The 21,761-nt window shown below is 32.8% G+C and overlaps 1 protein-coding gene across 1 annotated transcript in view; it reads left to right on the top strand.

Annotated features, from left to right (window-relative positions):
* LOC129230253 (dorsal root ganglia homeobox protein-like) overlaps positions 1 to 20,884 on the top strand; it is a 59,461-nt gene extending 38,577 nt beyond the window's left edge. The window contains exons 5-7 of the mRNA XM_054864654.1: positions 11,599 to 11,819; positions 18,536 to 18,669; positions 20,685 to 20,884. Of these exons, the coding sequence (XP_054720629.1) occupies positions 11,599 to 11,819; positions 18,536 to 18,669; positions 20,685 to 20,884 (555 nt within the window). The remainder of the gene's footprint in view (positions 1 to 11,598; positions 11,820 to 18,535; positions 18,670 to 20,684) is intronic.
* Positions 20,885 to 21,761: the final 877 nt, after the last annotated feature.

The raw sequence follows: 21,761 nt of genomic DNA, 5'->3' as shown, positions 1-21,761 counted from the left end.
TTTTGAAACTGGGATATTCTTTTATGCTAACCCCGTATTTAGCGTGTCTCAGGCACTGTTAGAGAACACGTAGGATTTTCAATATGGCTGGTATCCAACCAGGAATTCTATTAACCAGTTACGAGTTCAACAACTTGCCGATCATACCACCACGTACTTCAATATTGTTATAAGTGTCGTTTGCCATACGAATCATTCAAAATAATTTTGAGAGGGGAACATTTTTGCACGTGCAATCAAACTCATAGATACTGCTAGGATTTTCTTCAAGGCATCGGAAAAACACTCCTTGATATGTTTTAAGGGATTGATATTTATTTTGAAGGAGTGAAGTCCAGTAACAACAAACTAGAAGGGACCGCAAATTTGTTTCATTGCAATGGAATTCAAACAATGTAATAGAAAAATTGGGACTGAAAATTTATTTTGTAGTATTGGTATTCGTTGTAGCAGGATTTCATTGTATACAAAAACTGAGAAGATCATACAGGTGACCAATTCCATTGTAAAACTTTCCAAGTATGAAATAGAAGATGATAGAGAAACAAGAGATACTAGCTATACAAATTTTTCACATTGCTAGATATTTTGCTTTAAAAAAAGGGAAAATATTCAAATGTAATAAAGTAAATTTTCCAATTTTTTTTATCCCCATTTTCCATGATGCTAAATTTTACTAAAAATCCAAACCGTGAAAATATTCTTGACCAAATCTTTGGGTCGTTATTCCGATTTTTAATGCTTGTACTAGACGCGCTAAAAAAACGCGCTCTGATCAAATCTATCTGAATTTGTCCCTTAATTTCGCACAGCTGTTTCTATCCTAACAAGAAATTTTCATCAGTTTATAGTAGTAATCGTCTAACTATTAGCAAATCATTTCAATATATGTTGCGTTCTTCAATACTTGCAATGATTTTCTCACCCTGAAGCAAAAAACTCACCAGATAACACACAAGCGTATGGATTCTAGAGGATAAGGTGCTGAATTGGATGTTTCCGAGTTCATAGCCCTAAAATGTCAAAGAATCTCCGAATGCTTCGGAGCACGTGCTCGTGAAATCTTTGGGTCTGAAAATCCTGGGGCAGTTGCTCGCTTTGGGTGCAGGTTACTCAGGATGCCCCTCCCCTTTCAGGGCCTTGAATAATTTGTGGAAGTTTCATTTCCCCACTTGATACAGCTTGTTTTAGCATTTTAACCTGATAAAATTAAATTGGTCGGGGTCACAGGCGTGAAGCAAGGAGGGGGGGGGGTTCAACCCTCCCTGGGACCCTTAGTTTCAATACATATTTTCAATCTTATTATTCGTTTCATTAACATTTAAGGACTTTTATGAGCTTCTCACTCCCCCTCCCCCCCGCACACACATAAATTCTGGATATAATATATCTTCATATATACATAATATCTTCTATATACATAATATCTTCTGTCCTTATACAGTGACTCATGCGCTAGTGCGCACGAGTCACTGTATAAGGATAAGAAAACAAGTTTTAACTTTCGGAAAATTAATTTTTATCAGTTCCTCCTGCTTAAGGCTTAAGCTAAAAGTTTAACATTGGAAAAAGAAATCACCAATGCTTAATGTCTGCATTTTTGTAGTAAAATCGTTGTAAATATTTAGAACGATTACCATTATGGTACAAAGAAATAGAAATGTACAGGGTGTCCAAAAAGTCCTTGATATATTTAAAAATTCACAGAAAAGAAACAAATTGTCGTATGAATATGCAGTTTTGGCCATAATGCTTCACAGGTTCAAAAATTTTTTATGGCATCGTAACAAAGCGGAAAAAAAGAAAAAATATATATAATTATAACTAATCGTTGTATTTTCACAGTAAGGAAAACAAACGTTGTGTGAGGTGTTAAATCATTTCATTTAACAGAAAACGAAACCTTTCATTGCCATAGTTCAATGTGTGCTCTGTACGTTGCTCACACCACATTCAAAACGGTCGTCAAGTTCATCCCATGTCTACAAACGGTAAACACATTGAACTCTGGCAATGAAAGGTATTGCTTTTTGTTAAATAAAAAGATTAAAATGATTAAACACCTCAAATCATGTTTTTTTTTAAAAAATTTTTAAAGAAATTTTTATATGTTTTTTTTTCTGCGACGATACAACGATTACTTATTATTACATTTTTTCTATTTTTCTTTTCCTTTTTTTGCGATGTTATAAAAAATTCTTGAACTTCTGAAGTATAGTAGCGCAAACCGCATATTTATGCTTCAGTTTTCTGCTTTTCTATGAATTTTTAAATTGGGTCAATTCTTTTCGCACACCCTGCATTTTTCTTTTAACAGCAAGTTGTGTTTAGTTTCAATTTGCAGAGTTTAAATTCGACATTTATCATTTGCGTTTACCAAGTCGGAGGCTTTCAAGCCAAATGTTCTTTAGCTCTTTGTCGACTTGAAAAGAAGATATATTTCAATAAAAATTTAAATTTGTAAAATTTGGTTAAAAAATTAAACTACCGGGAGACACGAGAAGTAAACAAAATGTGCTGTTCTAGTTTTTCTTTCTTTTTCCTTTTCTCGTCGAAAAGTGTACCAGTTGCTTTACATAAAATAACAAAAGGAGACATTTAAAAAAGTCATCCAGCCGTTTATTACTTTTCTTGAGTAACAGAGTATAATTTTTTGAGCAGTCGCTCTTACATCCTCTCTGATAAGGACCAGGTGGCTGCTCATAAAATACTAGCTAAATTCCAGAGAAAATGTGACGCACATATTGTCAGCACCTAGGTTATAATTGAAATAGTTTCATATTTTAACCGACTTTGATACTCTTAGTAACAAAACCCATTTAGCCTATGTTTCTGGTAATCTACTATTTTGATGTTATTTAGATGTACAAAACGAAACACTTTCTGAGATAATTAAATTCCAAAAGAATCATTTTTTTTAGCACTTGTGTTAAAAACTCAAAGTAATTTGTGTATGAAAAAATAGTGTATGATATATATTGTGTATGTTACAAAAAAAGAAAATTAATGCGCAGTAGGAAATTCCGAGAGTTATTAATAAGTAATCTACGTACTAATCTCTTTTTAAAAATATAATAATATATTACGATTAAAATGGATAATTTTGCCAATTCTCGATTTTTCAGAGAATTTAATTGCACTTAAGGAAAAATAAAAACCGCAATGAGTAACACAAGAATAGTGGGAAATCTTAAAATTACTAAGTAATTTGCTAAGGAAGTGGTAATTAAATAATTTAAGCAGTTGCAAAATTTGGGCTAAAATTAACTGAACCGTCTATTTTAGAAAAAAATCAAACATCATATCAAACTCTATAAAAATTTGAAGAAGCATTTTCGCACTTATGTTAAAATTTTTGAAGAAAGATTTCAATTTTTAAACTGAAAGGATACGTATTTAGAAAAATTTCTTTGAGTAACAAGAGCAAATATTAAATTAAAAACTTTAAAGAAAAAAAAAAACACAGATTCTGAGCGCTTTGCTTCTTGTTAAAATGAACCTTACGAGCTGGCTCACAATTACAATTTTATAATATTTAATATTTTTCTAGATAACTAAGGAAAGCACGGAAAGGTTTAGATTATTACTGCAGTCGACTCCCGCTACAACGCGATTCAACTGACGTGAAAGGGCTATAACACGAATTTTTCATGAGTAACGAATTTGAGAGCTGACGTGAGTTCCTCGTCGACAACGCGAATTTTTTTGGAAGAAAGTATCGGCTTTGTTATCGGCTACTAAATATTGATTTCATGAAGTGTTATTACATCTCTTCAGCATCACTGACAGCGAAAGTTCTCACACCAAACTTGTCTTCGCATCGCGTTGTTAGTGCATCAAATAACCACTCAACATCTTTAATTTATTTATTTTTTTCATTATAATTATTAAAGTTGATGAAATATAATGACACCGTAGTACGCTGTTTCATCCAAAGTTTGAAAATGGAAAGAAAAAGAAACTTTCTGCCCCAAATAAAAAAAAGTTGACGATTCTCAATATGCTTTTAAACACAAAACATCTACGGCAGCACTAGAATAAGTACGAATGAATCTTCTATTCGTACAATTAAAAGTCAAAACAAAAAGATATCCGTAAAAATTCAGAACTTAGTTTCAATATTGAAGCTTGCAGAGTAGTGTCTAAGCAAAGTAAATATGTATTATGAAAATGGAAGCTGATCTTGTACATTAAAGCGATCGGGGAGAGGGGTTATTGCATAAATGGAAACGTAATAAAAGAAAAGGCGAAGCAATCCTAATTAAAAATGTATTAAAAAAGAATAACGACCTGATCATGGAACATAAATCACCACCATCTTTATTTTTCAACTCATGAATATTATTATTGTATCTACTGTACAGTACTACTAAAGTGCAGCTTTTACGATTATTACATATTGTGCGCGTACCGTGTTTTATTTTATGTCTTTCTCTCCCATTGATTATTAATTTAGTGCATCTTACAGTATTTCATGCTGAATAAAACGGCTTTTTTGTTTTTTAAAAATAATAAAAGGTCAGCTCTTTATGTAAGAAACTGTAATGTATAGTTGAGGAATGCTTTAAAGCAGTTAAAAGGTGTTTAACAGTGTCTAAAAGAATTTGGTATGTTTCTAAAAAAAATTGTATACATACATTTTTCTACAACGCGAAATTTCGACTTACGCGAGGAGTCTTGGAACTCATCCCTCGCGTAAGTCAGGACTCGACTGTGCTACTAAGTATTGGTAGTCACAAAAACTGAATCAAAAGGAAAAATTCAAAGTCAATTTAAAAGCTTTAATTTTATGTACTATAATACCACAAGTATTTCATTTTATCTAACAATTAGAAAATGACAACAGATCAGCATTTTAAATCTTTGATATCTTTTTCTCTCCATATCTGTCAATAATGAAATCATTAGCAATTGCGTGAATAAAGACTAAGAACTGCACTCAAAATCTAGTACAAAGGTTATATAATTCCTGCTTTATATAACTTGGAAGTTCCAAACGAATCCCATCACGCGCAGAAAAATTCGCTCATTCAATTGGTACTAATATGTTAAGGAATTATCAAAATCGGTTTATTCATTTAGGAGCTATGAGGCAAGGCATGCATGGGTTTTTACACTTACAGTAGGGGAGACTCGGAAGGGATGGAACAATTTTGATAAAAATGTTTTTTAGAGATTATTCATATTGCTACAACATTGTAAATTTCAGAACTTTGAATTAAAACATTTTAACTTGTTTAAAAATATGCTTAACTTTGAAATAATTTTTTAAATCAATAAATAGTATAATAAAACATAATTCAGACTCAGTTTAATTGGATGAGGAATAATTGGACCTCCCCGAACCACACCGTGCCATTCCTCCTTTTGCACAACATTTCAATAAAACGACTTCTTACTATAGAAGTATGCTATAGCTTTGGCTTAACTTATTGTTAGCTGTATAATACATTAATATCAGTTACGTTAGCGTTAGTAAAGGAGCTGAAAATCTTACATTGAAAAAGAAGTAGATATTTACTTTTGGTGATGTGAAATAATCTTTTCTTAAATTAATTTTGCAGAACCATGTAGCTAAAATGATTTACTACAACAAATATGGTGCTATGTTCCATCTGATAAAACAGGCAGAACTTAAAAATAACATTTGTTTTTAACGTAATTCTAGGTGTTCCACCCTTCTGGACTCTCTCCTACTATCCTTCTATCTATATATCTTCTAATGAAGCTACCAACATTTTCTTCTCCCCCTTAGAACATTAAACACATAAACTTTTTCTTCCCTTACTTAGTTTATAATGGACTATAATTTCGTGCCCCATTATTCTTCGTATTTAGAGGTTTTCTATTACATCACAGCTATAAATTTTTTAACACACATGAAAGCAAAAAATGAAGAAAAGTTTTTCAGAGAGAAAGAATTGTTGCTATAATAAAAGGAAATGAATATTTTAATGATGACATAATATTTAACAAAGAAGAAACATTTTCAATAATGAAACAGTACCAAACAATTATTTAATTATTAAAAACATTCATAATATTTATTTGGAGTAACTCCATTTTGCTAAAATTTAGATAGGTAAGATTTAATAAAAATAATTCAATGTGTTTCTCTTTTACCAAAAATTAGTGCTACTGAAACCAAAATAACTGAGCCGCTTAGAGCTTTTGAAACCTTTTTTAAAAAGTGAATATTATCTGCATAAACATCTTCAATTCCCTAAACTACGCTTGTGTAAGCATTCAATAAAGATATTTTCTTAATTGTAAAAGGAAATATGTGCGGTTAAATTTCGCGATTTTTATTGAATAGCGTAATCTTTTTATTGTTTGGGAAAATAATGTTGCATTGATTCTCATACCTCATTTCTCTGAAAAAGAAGTTGACTTATTGTCAGTTATAATATTAAAGATTTTGAATGTAACGAGTCTTTGTTGAGATGAATTCGAAGGCACATTGATCGGCAAAGTAAATAAATGGAGATTTTTTAGGTTTCGTTCATTGAAGAAAGCAAAATTTAATAAAAGGAAATTCAATTTTTAAGATTTAATACAATAAGACTGTTTAGAAATAAATTTAACCGCGATTAGAACGGTTAAAATATGTTTTCTTTGTCATGAACAGTAAGTGGCGTTAACTGCATCTTTAACAGGCAAGATATTAGTTTCGCAGCAGTTTTCTTTTTTAAGTAAATAAATATTTCCTAATAGCAACTTGGTGTTTTATGTTTTAGTTTTTTGAAATAGAAATGTAAAGTTAGTTCTGTTTTGTTTTCATAAAATTAAAGAATTGTTTTAAGCAAATTCTTAGAAATTAAGCATGAGTAAAAAATGTTATTAAAAGGAATAGAAGTAAATAAATACATGTAATATAAATGAAAAAATTGCTCACAAAATGTTTGCAACTCTTGTATCAGAATTTCATTGTTTATTCAAAGAAATTCTTGTAGTTATTTGTTTTAATTAACTTCTGTTTCGAATCTTGAAACTACTATTTAAAAAATAGAGATAATAGAAAGTTGAAATTTCCGAACTTAGAACATGATTATTTTTGCTTCAGCCGAAATGAAAGACGAATTTAAAAACCTCAGGACATAAACGGTAAATTTGTGAAAAACCTATTGCTTATAAAATGTTGCCATTCACTAAAATCAAATAAACTGCTTTGTTATACTTTGTCCTATGAAAGAAGGAGTTAACGCTTTCGTTTCAATGGAACAAAATGCAAATGAAATAAATAATAAAAGCATACTTTTTAAAGAAACAAGCCCTTGAAGAACGGATAGATAAATGTGCACGAAAGACACCTTTTTCTAATAATGAAACATTATTTGAAAGTCACGTGAAAAACAAATGTTTGAATTTCAAAAGCACACAGCAAAATTTTAGATTTTTCTATCGTTTATTTTCCTGTATTTGTATGAAAATAGTTTTTTCTTTCGTCGTTTACCTACCCCACCCCCTTTCCTATTTGTTTTTTAAATCTGACCGCTTAATTTCATTAATACTGCGCTTTCGCACCGAAATGAAGTGAAGTGAAATCTTTTTCCTCATGTTGTGGGTCCAAATGGAAAAAATCTCTTAGAAATTTCGCATTTAAATTTTCCTTCCCATCTTCATCTCTCTCTTTGTGGCGTTCAGATATTTTGGTTAAAAATCACTGAGCGTTGTTTTCTAAATGGCGTCCTATATGCTTTAAGAAAAATGTAAAAAAGAATAGTTGAACCGTTTCGCGTGCAGTCAACTCGCCCAGTACATTAAGCACATGTGCCACTTACGTGCCCATTTCGATTAGTTGAATCAACTAAAAGAACACTTATCTTCACTCTGCACACCAATCAACTATATTACATTCACGGGAAAGATGGACGAGATGTAAACAAAGTAAAATGCGTCATTTGATGACGTCAGTTACGTGTATGCCTTGGACACGAACAAATTGGTGCCAAGCAGAAAACGAATGCAAAACTATTGGTAAAGTTTTTTATTTCAGAGAAGATCCCAAAAGTGGCATAGTGGCAAACCTTCTGGAAACCTACTTATTTACTTTTGATCCATCTTTTCCATGAACAGAGCATAATGTACTCAACAGTGTGTTGTTAACTAACAGTGTGTTGTGGGGCTGTCAATTAAAAAAATTCGGCTCATTACAGAGACATAGGACATGAGCTGTGACGAATATTGTCATAGAGGGAGAACTAAGGGAAAGTGGAACATAAATTATGTAAAAAATTCAACTGTATGGTAATATCCATGCAAGGAACAATTGTTCAGAAAATTTCTTTCAAACTATAAAAGTTATTAAACTAATTATTTGTGTAAAAACATTAACAGAAGGTTTCAACTTTTAAAATTATTAAAGCTATCTATCACGCAAATATCGATATAAATAGCTTGATCAATAATGAAAAACCCGTCGCCTTAATTTCTGTACCTCAAAGTCAGACTAACGTAAGTCACAGCATCACTACCTTTCAGGACAGCGTAAAAACAATCGTCTGGTGCATAAAATGGTTGATACACAAGCTCTTATAACACTGGTAAATAATTGTGAGGGATTTTTTTAACATATAGAATTACGTTCTTAGGGGTTGATGCGGAATAGGATTCGACATACGATGCATTAATAAACTAAAAATTGCCATTTTTAGACTTAAGTTAGTCTGGCTCTGAGGTACAAATTAAAGTTGAAGTTAGAACATAATGTTCCTGAATGAATGGATTTTTCTAAATAATTTTTAATAATAAATTAGGACTATATTTTATACTTCAATATTCAGATAATATTTAATTAAATATATTCAGGGCATCATTAAACCATATCTTCATTTCCTTATTTTATTTTTCTGTTTCATTAATTTATCATTCATTATAATTGTCATTATTGTTATTATTTAATTAATTTTTATAATTAAACATGAAAGTCTTCCTCTAACTTAACGTGTCACAATTATTTCATGTTATAATGCACACAATTAATGGTGCTTACTTGAAATATAACCGTTTTTAAACGAACGCTAATCACCTATTCAACTGCAAAAATTGATCCAATTACATTGCTATTATTTGTTTCCAAAATTAATTTAATACATTAAAACCACATCGGTGTTTACGGCAAAAGTTCGTGCATTCATTCCAAAACCTCAACCTCCTTTAAATGGCATTCATTGAGGCAGCTTACGTTTGCAACATTAATAATCCTTCACTGGCGAAATGGCACGATGAGCCAATGGAATAATGCAAATTACTGTAACATAATTAGAACAGTTTTTATCAGTCGATTTGCTCTGCCATCTCCCGCTAATCCAGTTAGTCATTCTGTTGATCTGTTCTAATCAAGTTCATTAGCAATCTTCTAAAAATCAACTTCTTCCTTCTTATTCGTTTTAATAAACCTAATTCGCGTTAGATGATTCTAATGGAATTCCCAGTTGGGATTTTTCTCATTCTTGTGCGGAGAAAGTTACAGTTATTTATTGAAATATACCACTTATTAGTCTTAAACAAAGAAATGAAGTAGTTTATTACTGTTTATTTTCAAAAATAAATAAACTTGACTTCTTTATTTTGTAAATAAAAATTACATGTTCAATTTCAATGTGCTGTAGGTTGTATGATCGATTTAATTTTCTTCATACGACCTAAACAAATTATTAGTTACAAAGTCGTTCAAGATTGTAAAAAATGTGATGGATCGAAAAAGAATGGTTCTGCAATGAGCTTATTTTTTTAACATTTGAATACCGCTATTTGTAAGGATCACAGCTTTGTTTGCAATGCAACTAACTAAACCCACTTCTTTGGAAAAAAAAAATTCCCCTTTCTAACTTGATTGTCACCTGACTTTAATAAGAGGAGGCACAACTTTTAGAGAGTTCATTTTTTCTTAGAGAAAACAAGCAATTAGAACAGGAATTGCTATTCTAGCAGATTTCAGTTATCATCATCTACGTTATTAGCAAGGAACTATGAAATCGTTCATTACATTTCAATTGATTTTTGTATATCGTGTGCTTCAAAGCAACAACAGGATATCTTACTGTTATTCTTAGAATTAGATGTCTTACTGTTGCTCTAAGGAGGCGATATAATGGGCACTTTTCTTTCTTTCTTCCTTTTGTGTGTGTGAGTGTGTGCGGTATATTTTTGAATATAATACTTTTTTTAGTTCACTATACCCAGAAACGAAATAAAAAGGTAATAAATTCTACTAAACATAGGATACTTTAGAGCTTTCTAAATGTTTTTGAACAGAAAACGAGTTTTAATGTTTTTTTTTTCTAATCAAACCAACGCTACAAGGTTTGCCTGAATGATTAATCTGGCTCCAAAGAATTATTCTTTACAAGTACACGACGTACAAAACTAAATAATGCATGAAAAGATCTGGTGAAATCCGACATAAAAAGTTTCTGGTACAAACTACAAATGTTCAATGTATTTATCTTTGTATACCTAGCACGCATTCCAACATTAATTAAGCTTCCTGCAAACATCCAATATCATATTTCGGTCCATGTACGACACATATGTGCTGTTGCGTTAATGTAGTACTTAACAGCAGGGTAGGCATTGGCGGTGCTAAAACATTGTCTTTCACAAAACGTTAAGGAAAAAATCACATACAAGAACTGAAGGGACGTTTCAATGATGCCGTGTGGGGACATGCTGCTGAACATTTGAAGACAAATGAAACACCTGCTTGATGTGTGCAATGGGTCGAACATATTGAACATTTGTAGCATATACCAGAAACTTGGGGAGTATGTATCTTTGCATGCATGACAAATGTTTGTACGGGTCAATTGTACACTTGTAAATAAACAGTTCTTTGAAACCAGATGAATCATTTGGACTATCTGCAAATAATGTCACGTTCTGAGAAGGGGAGGGAGGTTTGCGATATCGTGACATTATGTGGCAAGGGGGAGGAAGGGAATAGTAAAAAATGTGACATCACATACTTTTTAGAGAAGAATATGCTTAAATAAAATAGCGTGACGTCAGACAAAGAGGGATGGTTGGGGGGGGGAGTAAGGGTGTGACATTATTTGACAAAGGAGAGAGTGGGGCGGGGGCTTGAAACATTGAAAAAAAGTGTGACTTCATTTATGGACTGGCCCTTACGGCAAACCTTGTTTTTCGTTCGCCTTTTGTGCAATAATAGTTCTAACTATATAAACATGGATATTTTTTTCACAAAATTTCTCGGTTTTTCTCACGCTTCATTGAATCATTTATTTCAAACACCGCTCAAACGCTAAAATTTCTAATTTCATGCAAAAAAAAAAAATATCTTATTATATCAAATTATTCAATTGGAACTACGATGCTTTATTGAAAACAAATATGCCTAAAAATGTATGTGTGTGTGTATCCCTTTCAGATGAAAATATTCTAATCCTTATCAAATTATTTTAAATTGATGGTAAAAATGCTTTTTCGAAATTTTAAGCTTGGCGCTTGACTGGTTTTTGAAATGAACGGTTCAATTTCAGCATTTAATCCTATGTATTGTATTACAACTAGAAAGAGCCAAACATTTACTCTGGTTGGATTTTAAATAGATTAATTTGCTGTTTTTTTCCTCTTTAGGGATCCTTAGCTTTACTGTCCAAAACATCTTCCTCTTCGTCTGCGGAGTCTTCCTTGCTCTTGGGTGGAACATCCGACCACCTAGGTGATTTCCCGTCCCTTCTTCTGTCTCGGTCTCCTATGGCATCTTTTGCTGATTCAAACCTTCTGAAGGATCCCTCTGGGTGCTTAAGGCCTGGCTCCTTCCTTAGGTCATCCCTATTTTCGTCATTATCTTCTGGGTAAGAATCTCAATAATTTTCTTATTCAACGTTAAAAAAAAAAAAAAAAAAATCAGTTTAATTAATCTCACATAGTGCGAACAGGTACCTTGTAGAGAAAGTTAATGTTTGCTATTTCAGTCGCGAACACAAAATGGGTTTTTGTTTGATTGTCATGTGACATTTTCCAATGAAGTTAGAGTGATATATATCCCATTTTTAGCGAGAAATATTTTGAATAAAACGAGTTGACGCAGTTAACTCATTAATAATTAACAATGAATTTCTGTGCTAAGTGATTGCGAAGACTTGTCCCGTAAGAATGAAAAAAATGACAGATCTTCGCGGTGTTTTCTCGCGATTCCAAATAAGAATTTCTCTCTATACTCAAATACTTCCTCTTAGGATGTACCACGTAAGTTGACTTCCATTTTGATTGACAAAATTATGGTTTTTCCTTGAAGATAAGCCTTTTGTGTTTTCTGGAGATTTTAAAAATATGTATGTGTTCTTTAACCAGTTAAATCCCATTATGGGACGTATATGGCTCTTCAGTTCGAGTTTCTTTCGTAAATTTTTGGATACAAATAATTTATAAATTATTATTTTTTTACATGTTTATCAAACATCATTAGTGGCAAAAAAAAAGTTTATTGTACTAAAAAAATACTCTATCTTTAAAAATAAGCACAATTGCAGTTTTGAAAGGAAGATTCTGTGATGTGTACTTGGTGGTACACAATAGGGAACCCCGCTCTGCTATGCCATCTGGGGCTTCCAGAGAACGGACCTTTCGGCCGGGGCCCCCTTACCCATAAGGGAACGAGATCTAAACCACTTACGACTCTAGACACCGTGGACCCAGGTACAGACCTGACTCCGGTGGTGCCCATTGCCTACTCACTGTTCCACTCGATAGCCACTGGGCAGATACAGATCTGCTCAAGCGTAAGTAAAGAGTGGTAGTGTACTTGGTGGTATAGATGAAATTGGTAATTGGGAAGGAAGATTCAATTTTGAACTATGTAGCAGGGTAGACCGGGGCACGTTTACGCGTAGAGCACCTTTACGCGGTGCCCTTTTTTCCCAACGAATAATAATAACTGGTGAGCCAACAGTCATTTCAAGTTTTTGAGCATCAGTCGAGCTTCGGTCTAACATGCAGAAATAAGAATCTGTTTTCTACCAAGCTGAGTAAGTTTTGCGTTGAACGTTTTAAAGCTTATTGTGAACAAATAATACTTAGTTACAAAAGAACAAATACATAAAAACTAGCAGAATGTTATCCTTTTCTTGAGAATTGTACTTGTATGAACTGAAATTTTATATATATATATATATATATATATTTTTTTTTTCATGTTAAAAATAAATCCTAACTTGGCGGCGAGGCAAGTTTACGCGTTGACGTCGGAGCACCTTTACGCACTTTCTTACGGTGTCTTACTTCTAAACGTGCCCTAGCGCTTTTTTTGATCCGAACATGTCTCAAACATTTTTAGTATTTTCAGGCTATTTATTTTTGAAAATCAATATATTTTTTTTTAATTGAGTTAAAAATTTGTACCTTATAGGTTACAATCATATAATGCTGTTCTCATGCCCTTTCAGTTTCAACTTTTTACGCTATTCAGTCTGTAACAAATTTGCTTTACTTTAAGGATAGTAAGATATTATGTTCAAAACACTAACAGAACCACATTAGGTGTCAAAATAAATACAATGTGTAAACGTGCCCCGTATCCGGGGCATGTTAAGCAAACGACTTGGGCTCAAAAATATTTTTTTTTAACTGTTAAAAACACAAACTGAGCAACAATTGAATGTACCAGTTTTGACTCCATTAACTGCTTCATAAAATCGCCATGTCGAAACTTTCCTAAGTTAAAGCATAAACATCAGAAAATTCATTGAAAAAAATCCACGTAAACGTGCTCCGGTCTACCCTATATATATATAAACAACATGACATTCTTAAATATATTAAAGTAAATAGAATGAACTGAATGGCCAATGTGATTTGAATGCATGTTGACAGTACGATAAAAAGGGAATTGCTTTTTAGACAAACTCTAACTAGAAGGCTTTAAAGACTGCGGTTGAGATGGGTTGATTCGGTAGAATCTGATTTTTTCGCAATCAATGAAAAGTACTGGAAATCAAAGAATAATCAGAGGTCATTATGGGAAAATCTTCAAAGGAAGGCATTGATCCATAAGTGGACTATTTAGTCAGCTATGATGATGATATTCAAAAACCCCGCATTCAATATTCTAATTCAAATCGTAAGGTCTTCAAAGGGTTAGGAAGCCTATCTGCGAGATATCTTTTCAAGAAATTGAACAGTAAAGTGGGATATCTTTTCATGAACTTCAATTGTGGCGTATCCATGGGGATAGATTTGAGGATACACTCCTTTCCTAAACTCAGAAATTTTTCTTGCTTGACCATAGAAAACGACAAAATTTATCCCATATCCTCCACCGAAATTCCAACATATCCCCCCACCTCCGAATTTTTTCCCTCTTTATGCCACTGAACTTGAAGGTGGTTAAATAGTACTTTTCGCAAAACTTTTTTCTTCACGTTCACAACCAAATTACCAAACTTAATTTGGTTTGTTTTCTTTACGATGGTGATCATAGAGCTGTACGCAGAATTATATTCAGTTGAACTGAAAAAAAGTTAAACGATGAAAAAAAAAAAAAAACCTTGAAAAATAATTAAAGCAAAATTAAAAACCGAATGCATTTCCCAATTTCTGAAAAAAAGTAATTTATAAATAATGTGGATTTTTGCATGCAATATTGAATCGTATTTGTGTTAATTCTTCATATAAGTAGATGTTCAAGAAATTATCTTTAGTTCATTAGCACATATCGTACGAATTCTTTTCGTCATTTAAATGACAACATCCGGCAACCATATCGTACTTAAGATTTAGCAAGTGTCTTATTTTAGCCTGTAAACCTAACCCTTTTGTTCCATACAGATAAATAATAAACAAAATTCAGATATGTTTGCAATATTTTAAATAATTAAAGGAAATAGTATATCCATTATAAAACGAATTCGTGAATATGGAAGATTAACTCACGAACGTATTCAACACATTCTATTATTCTAGTTTCCTTTATAGTCGAATGAAAGATCTGAAAACATATTTTATCTAACGCCTGCTTTACGAAGTAAATGAATATCCATTTTAAACATCTCAACTCTCCCAGTACTAATATGTTCTATACAAATGAGACTTGCGTAGAAATCTCGGAAGCAGATCTATTATTAAAAAGGAACACTAATACATATCATTTTGAATTTGTTCCTAAAAGTATAATTGACTAAAAAGGATCTTCATAGATGTCCTTAAAATAACATATCGAGTGAAGTATTCTTCTACGAAATGATAGCAGAGCTTCAAAATTTTGCTGGTAATGCACCTCTCAGCAAGTAACGTAATCTCTTCGATTCCTATTAGTCAATGAAAATTTCTGCCGTGTTCGACGGAACATTAATGTGCCCTTCTCTGTTGTTCTAATTCCATTATCCTCCCCCAGAACTGTTTCTTTTCGCTGTCGATGTTTTCTGTATCTTGGAATCATCTTCGTTTTGACAGCCCTACGCGTCAGGACGGGCGGCTCGACTTTCAATCACATTCTAATTCGGTCGCTTCTTCCAAAAATCGAGAACTCCACGATGTTTTGCTCGCCGGCGAATGGCAACGCAATTATCGCGGAACAAGGGGAAAAGGCGAAGTATTTTTAATTGAATCGAATTAAGACTTTGCACTCTCTTAACTTGATTCCGTTTGTTTTCTTCAGCGCGCCCTAACAAGAATAAGGCTTAAGGTCGGGGAGGCATAATGGAACGTGTAGAGGTGGGAAAAAAGCAAGCAAAGCTGCTCTTTGTGGTAATTAAAGGAAGTACATAGTCGTAAATAACCCTCAATTAATCGAATTAAAACACGAGCATTAGGCCGCTTGCTGCAAATGGATTTTTCATTATGTACTTTTCCTTTTAACTTCGTGTTCAAGGAATTTTTCATTTTCAAAGAAAATGTTTTGAAAGAAGCGAGGATTGCTTTATTTCCAGACTTTCGTAAGGTGATTTATTAAAGAGTATTCCATTCAGGCTTTTATCAAAACTTTTAACTTTCTCGGCATTTGGTCGCAGACGGTTTTTATTAAAGCTTAACTTTGTAGCTACCTAATTGTATCGTAATTCTTTGCATTAGAGTATCGAATTGCTCTTCGTGTATTTAGATTTTATTTAGCACGGAAAATCAAAAATATTGGCGAGCTATTTAAATTAACGTCTGTTAATTTCAATTATAAGAAGTTTATATCGCGATAAAAATATTTAACTCAGATAATGTTGTTAAAAAGCGGCTTATTAAATTGACTGGAAATTTTTCAGAGATTATTTTTTTTTTCTCAGACAAAAATGCTCAGTGTATGAGCAATTGAATTTATTTTGTATACATTTATTTACATAAGAAAAGTAATAAATTAGTAACTTCTACAAAGAAATTTATGAATAAGTTTCAGAAATGAAATTATTTATTTGAGAAGTACACTGATTCAGAACTCATAATTTTTGCTTTTTTTAAAAGCTACATACACGTATACAAAAAAATGAACCATCACATAAAATTTTTTTTAAAAAAATGTAGTTACTTAAGAATTTTAAATTAGTTTTCCATCATAGTTTTGATGATATTGTTTGTCACTGTGAGAGTAGTTAATATATAAGCAACTTTATTCATTTACAGTGAAAAGCGTCTTTGAAATATATTATTGAACATATTAATACGTTTTAAAGAAACAAAAAATTTTCTAAATTTCTCGGTAGAAAAGTATTTTGATTAATTGAAAATTTAAAATTGTATTTATAGAAAAGTATAACTCAGTGCACACAATAAAATATTTTTGAAAACTGTATTACTTCACAGTTTCAGTTAACATTTTTAAAAAATTAAAACTTTTCTACGCAGAAATATCAATAATAATCAATTAGATTTTATTTATTGCACAGTGCTGAAGCTCTTCATTACTTCGTTAGAGCGTTTGAAAACCCCCCCCACTGGTTAATAATTTCAGAGTTTAGTCAATGAAAGTAATGCAATGCGTCGGACTTTTGTTATATAATTTGTAATATTACAGCCCATCTGTTTTTGTTTTTTTTTAATAAAATGCAATTTTTATAAATATTTATGAGAAAATGAATATGTTTTTGCCTTGTTGTTTGCCAAAATATGGCTCGACAAAGGGGGGGGGGGGATCCGCCCCTCCATCTTGAATTTTAGGTTAATTTTTTCCATTCCGTTTAATATCTCAAAAAGTATTTACTTGCAATTAAACTTGTTTGTGGACAAATGGAAGGACATAAAACTACCTTTAAAACGGTGTTTGTTTTTGTATTGTAGGTGTAAGAGCTGAAGAGATATTAAATTTCAAATTACGTGAATTACTGAAAAATTTACTACCCTCCGCCCCCCCCCCTTTCCCAGTTTTATTTTTGAGACACTGCGAAAGGATTACAAAATAATTTTCTTTTTAGCTCGGTTACTCCACTTCTTAGTTCTCAAACTTTAAAACTAAAAAATCCCGCACCTGCTACAACTACAACAAATAAAAACACCTTTTTAAAGGTAATTTTACGTTCTTTAATATTTTCAAATAAATTGTTTTTGAGAAGTGAACATTGCCGGATCTACGATTTTTCAGAGAAGAGGAAAAAACTTGAAACTGCCACCGTTTACCCATCTTTTTTCAAATTTTTCGATCGAGTTAACGGAATCAACGGAAACACAGAACTAGAGTAAGTTTGCCGTCTGAGGAAAGGGTTCCGCCATGCCCTACCCTAGATTCGGCCCTGGAAGTGAAACGAAAACTGTAAACACGGCCCTAAAATCCAACATGGCGGTGCGAGTTCCTCCGCTTCCTTCCATATTTTGATCGACAACCTGGCAGAAACATGGTTCTCTAATCATAAGTATTAAAGAAGTGTTTTGTTTAAAAACAGGGGTGTGGTGAAAATGTATTGTGGTACCTTCGACTACAATAACTTTTGTCATTACTACAATATTAAATAATAATAATTATTATTATACTAGAAAATCGCCCGTCAAGGTATGATGGGTTAAAATTGCTTCTACATTTGAACGAAGCCATTGCCTGTTTGGTGATATTTTGATGGTTGAAAATGTAAACCTAACTCCAGTGGAGGAATCCTAAACTCCAGTAGAAAGAGTTCATTGTTGACCTTTTTTTTTGTTTCTTCATTCTCCTGAAATGACACAGTCTTACCAGTAAAACAGTGAACGAAGCCATTACTGTTTGGTGATATTTTGATAGTTGAAAATGTAAACCTAACTCCAGTGGAGGAGCCCTAAACTCCAGTAGAAAGCGTTCATTGTTAACCTTTTTCTCGTTTCTTCATTCTCCTGAAATGACACAGTCTTACCAGTAAAACAGTTAAGTGACCGGATCGAGTTCAGCCTTGTCACAATAAAGATTTTCCCTGCATGTTAAACATTACCAAAACATATTATCAAATGATCATGCCGTGGCGCGAGTTTCATTGTTGAAACTAGCGGGATACTCGATCATTGGCTATTATATGTATGATGATTAAACAATATTGCGATGAAATGTACATAATATTATTATTATAAATATTTTTATTAACGACTTGTATTGGACCTTTCATAGACGTACGGACTGTTTTCTTCTTAGGGGTCCTTTGAGCAGTCAAGCTTGCATGGAAAGCATGATGAACCCAGCTAATCACGGGAGGTTTCCATTGCCTCCCATGTACTTTCCTCATCATCTGAGCCACCAGTTTGCACCCACTAGTCTGCCCTTCAAAGGTCAGTGGAACTGTGTACGTATCCCCAACTATACTTCATCATCCTATTCCCTTTGATTTTAAATACTTTGTGAAATTCTATTGAACAATTTTTAATTCATAAAACTTATTTGATAACGCTGTAAGCTAAACACACCAGTAGTGGCCAGTGCTTTAGTAGTGGCACTCGAGCATTTTGCATTTCATCTTTTTGGGAAGTGATGCATTATGTTGTTACCAGCAAACGAGCTGTTCCATTTTCTTCAAAGATGATCATTAAAAGCCATTTAAGGTGATAAATTTAGAAAGATTTTATTTTGGAGTATGCTTCATGGCATTGGCACAACGAGAATTTACCTTCAGGAGAGGGGAGGGGGGTCATAATATTTCATGTGTGTTTATAAACTACCTTATTAGGAGTGGTGACATTCGTTCAAACCAAATGCTCGCGGGGAATCGACCCCAAAACCGTCTCGCAGAATCACTACTTCATCGAAAAGTTTTTAAAACGCAATATTTTTCTACGATTTGGTGTCTCGACAAAGCGTTTGATGATAAATATTCAAACATGCATTCCACCCGCGTTGATTTACTCGCTATGTGAGTGTCGGTTGTATGTTCAAGATGAAATTGTTATATGAATTGTTATATGGTTTTTCGTCGACATTTCAATTATCGAAACCTATTTAAGTGTTTTTAGACTTCACAATTGCTTGAAAACCTTTTGGGTGATTTTTTTATGGTATATACTAAATTTCAAATTGTAGAGTTCTGCGTTAAAAAGTGGAAAAAAAGAGTCAACTTGATGTATATTCATCCTTTAACGCATTAACATATAGAAGGATTTATAAATTAAAATTATAAATAAGAACTTAAGTACTGAAAACTAAATTTTATGAATTAAAATTTAATAACTAATTATCTATACTTCATTTTTTTTTAAGTACGCTTTCTCAAAAAATAGGGACAACTAAAATTTTTAAAATTATACTCTTAAAAAATATTTTGTTGTCATTATAAATACCACAGTTAAATGAATACTTTTAAAAATTTATGTTGGCAACCTTTTGCAAAATTATCCTTTAAATCCGTAACTCATGTTAAACTATTAAAATATGTCTACATTCCGTTTCTACTGAATTGCAAGTTAATGCAGAACTCTTTACATGCATAAAACTATTTATAAAACTGAAAAATATGTATTTTAAATATTTACACTCAGTTAACTTACGAAGTATGGAACTATTCCAAGTCTAGAGTTAAATGACACCATAAGTGTAAATATGAAGTCCCATCCTAGAAAGGTCGCATGCGTGAACAATTATGAAACAAATTAGCCTCTAAAAGGCTTTAGTGAGTTTTCTTATTAAATTTACTGTAACTAAAACTTGGTTAGCAGGATGACTTATCACCGAAAGGGAAAAGAAATGCTTTATTGCTTCGAGGAAAATGAACTTTTTTCTGCTTAAAACTTGTCCTGGAAATGGCAAATACTTTATAATTGAGGCAGTGAGAAGCAAAGTATATAAGTACCACAATTAAAAATTTGGAGATAACTAGTACAAATAGTAGGCGAGCCTCTACTCTGTTTTGGAGCAAGCGATGTTACTAGTAGCTCTGGTGGATGCTGCTATGCATAATTAAAAAAAAAAACTTTTCAATGAAAGTCTACCTAGGATCGCAACTTTAAACACGTTTTACTGAAAACTTGAAAATGTTCACTTACGTTCCTTTGTTTCTCACTGCCTCAATTATTTTTTATGAATGAAATTATAGTATCCACAACATCGCCTGCTTGTACAGAATATTTTTCAAGCAACTGTTACTGTCATGGATGCTAAATATCATCAAGCTATTGTCCATCTGGTTAAAATACGAAATTATTGTCATATTTTCATATCAATTATCATCTAGAGACAATCACACATGTCATCATTATTAAATAATGTTATGAGTTCTTAAATTTATTTGCATTTGTTTCGAATTATATCTGCTACTTAAGGTACTTTCTAAGAATTTGTTTCTCTTCCTCCACAGCATTTCCCTTCTGCGCGTGTTGTCTTCCAAAACCCGTGACTTCCTCCACAGTGACATCACAAAGTTCGTCACCGGACGTGACGTCCACTAGCGTTACAGACTTGCGCAGAAAGGCGAGGGAGCATTCCCAGGCCTTACTGCAATCCGCTATCCTGAACAGCAGCAGCAACAACCACCACCACCAACAAGATCCAGCATGACGCCCGATTCCTGGGAATCCCGCTATATGGGTTTCCCCGAGCCTTTGCCTGATGGAACAGTCTGATAGTGAATAAATTCCAGCCGAACATTTGAATTCTTTCATATTTAGTAACAGAGGATACAAAGCGAGATTTTTTTAGGATGTGGGATAAGACTTGCGTCACACCATCCCAAATGGACTAATCCACACTGACTAAAGGACTCTTGGTGAAATATTTCGCTTGCTCAGTTCCAGGCATCGACTGATGTTCCTTAAAACATCTAGACTTCTCACTAGGAGGATTTTCTTTCAATTGTAGTGATATTCAAGCTGATATTTCTGGTACTACGAACCTTTAAGTACACGGACCCCTGATCCATCGTTTCGAGGCAAAGAAATATTACTAAAATTGGCGTTTTGATGGCACATCTAAAATAGGTCATGTGAATGCCGATGAAATGGGTTAGTTTACAATAATATCAAATCACTTTTGAAGTACTCGAGGAAAAATCAGTTATCAGTCACGTGGTAGCGTCATGTTCTACCACATGGCAGAATTTACTTCGTACGCACGCATTTTTTTTCACCTTTGCTTTCAATAAACTAACTGTTACTAATCATATCAAATTCAGTGCAAATTTCTTCAATGAAGTATTTTTGCTCTAGTGCAGTAGAATGTGTGACGCAATGAGAAGCAAAGGGACGAATGTACTTCTTAAAGTATGAGCAAAGCGCGTTCAAAATTCAGACCGTAGGCAGACCCTCATTAATTTTTTTTCTAAGTTATGCTGTGTAGTAGCACCTACTACTGCTACTAGTACCATCTCTGGCCACTATTAAAACATATGAGAATTTCTTCTACCATGTGTACTAATTATCTCCAAACTTTTTATCTC

Source organism: Uloborus diversus, chromosome 9, assembly GCF_026930045.1.
Source record: "Uloborus diversus isolate 005 chromosome 9, Udiv.v.3.1, whole genome shotgun sequence".
Taxonomy (NCBI): domain Eukaryota; kingdom Metazoa; phylum Arthropoda; class Arachnida; order Araneae; family Uloboridae; genus Uloborus; species Uloborus diversus.
This window is presented reverse-complemented; position numbering and strand designations above follow the sequence as displayed.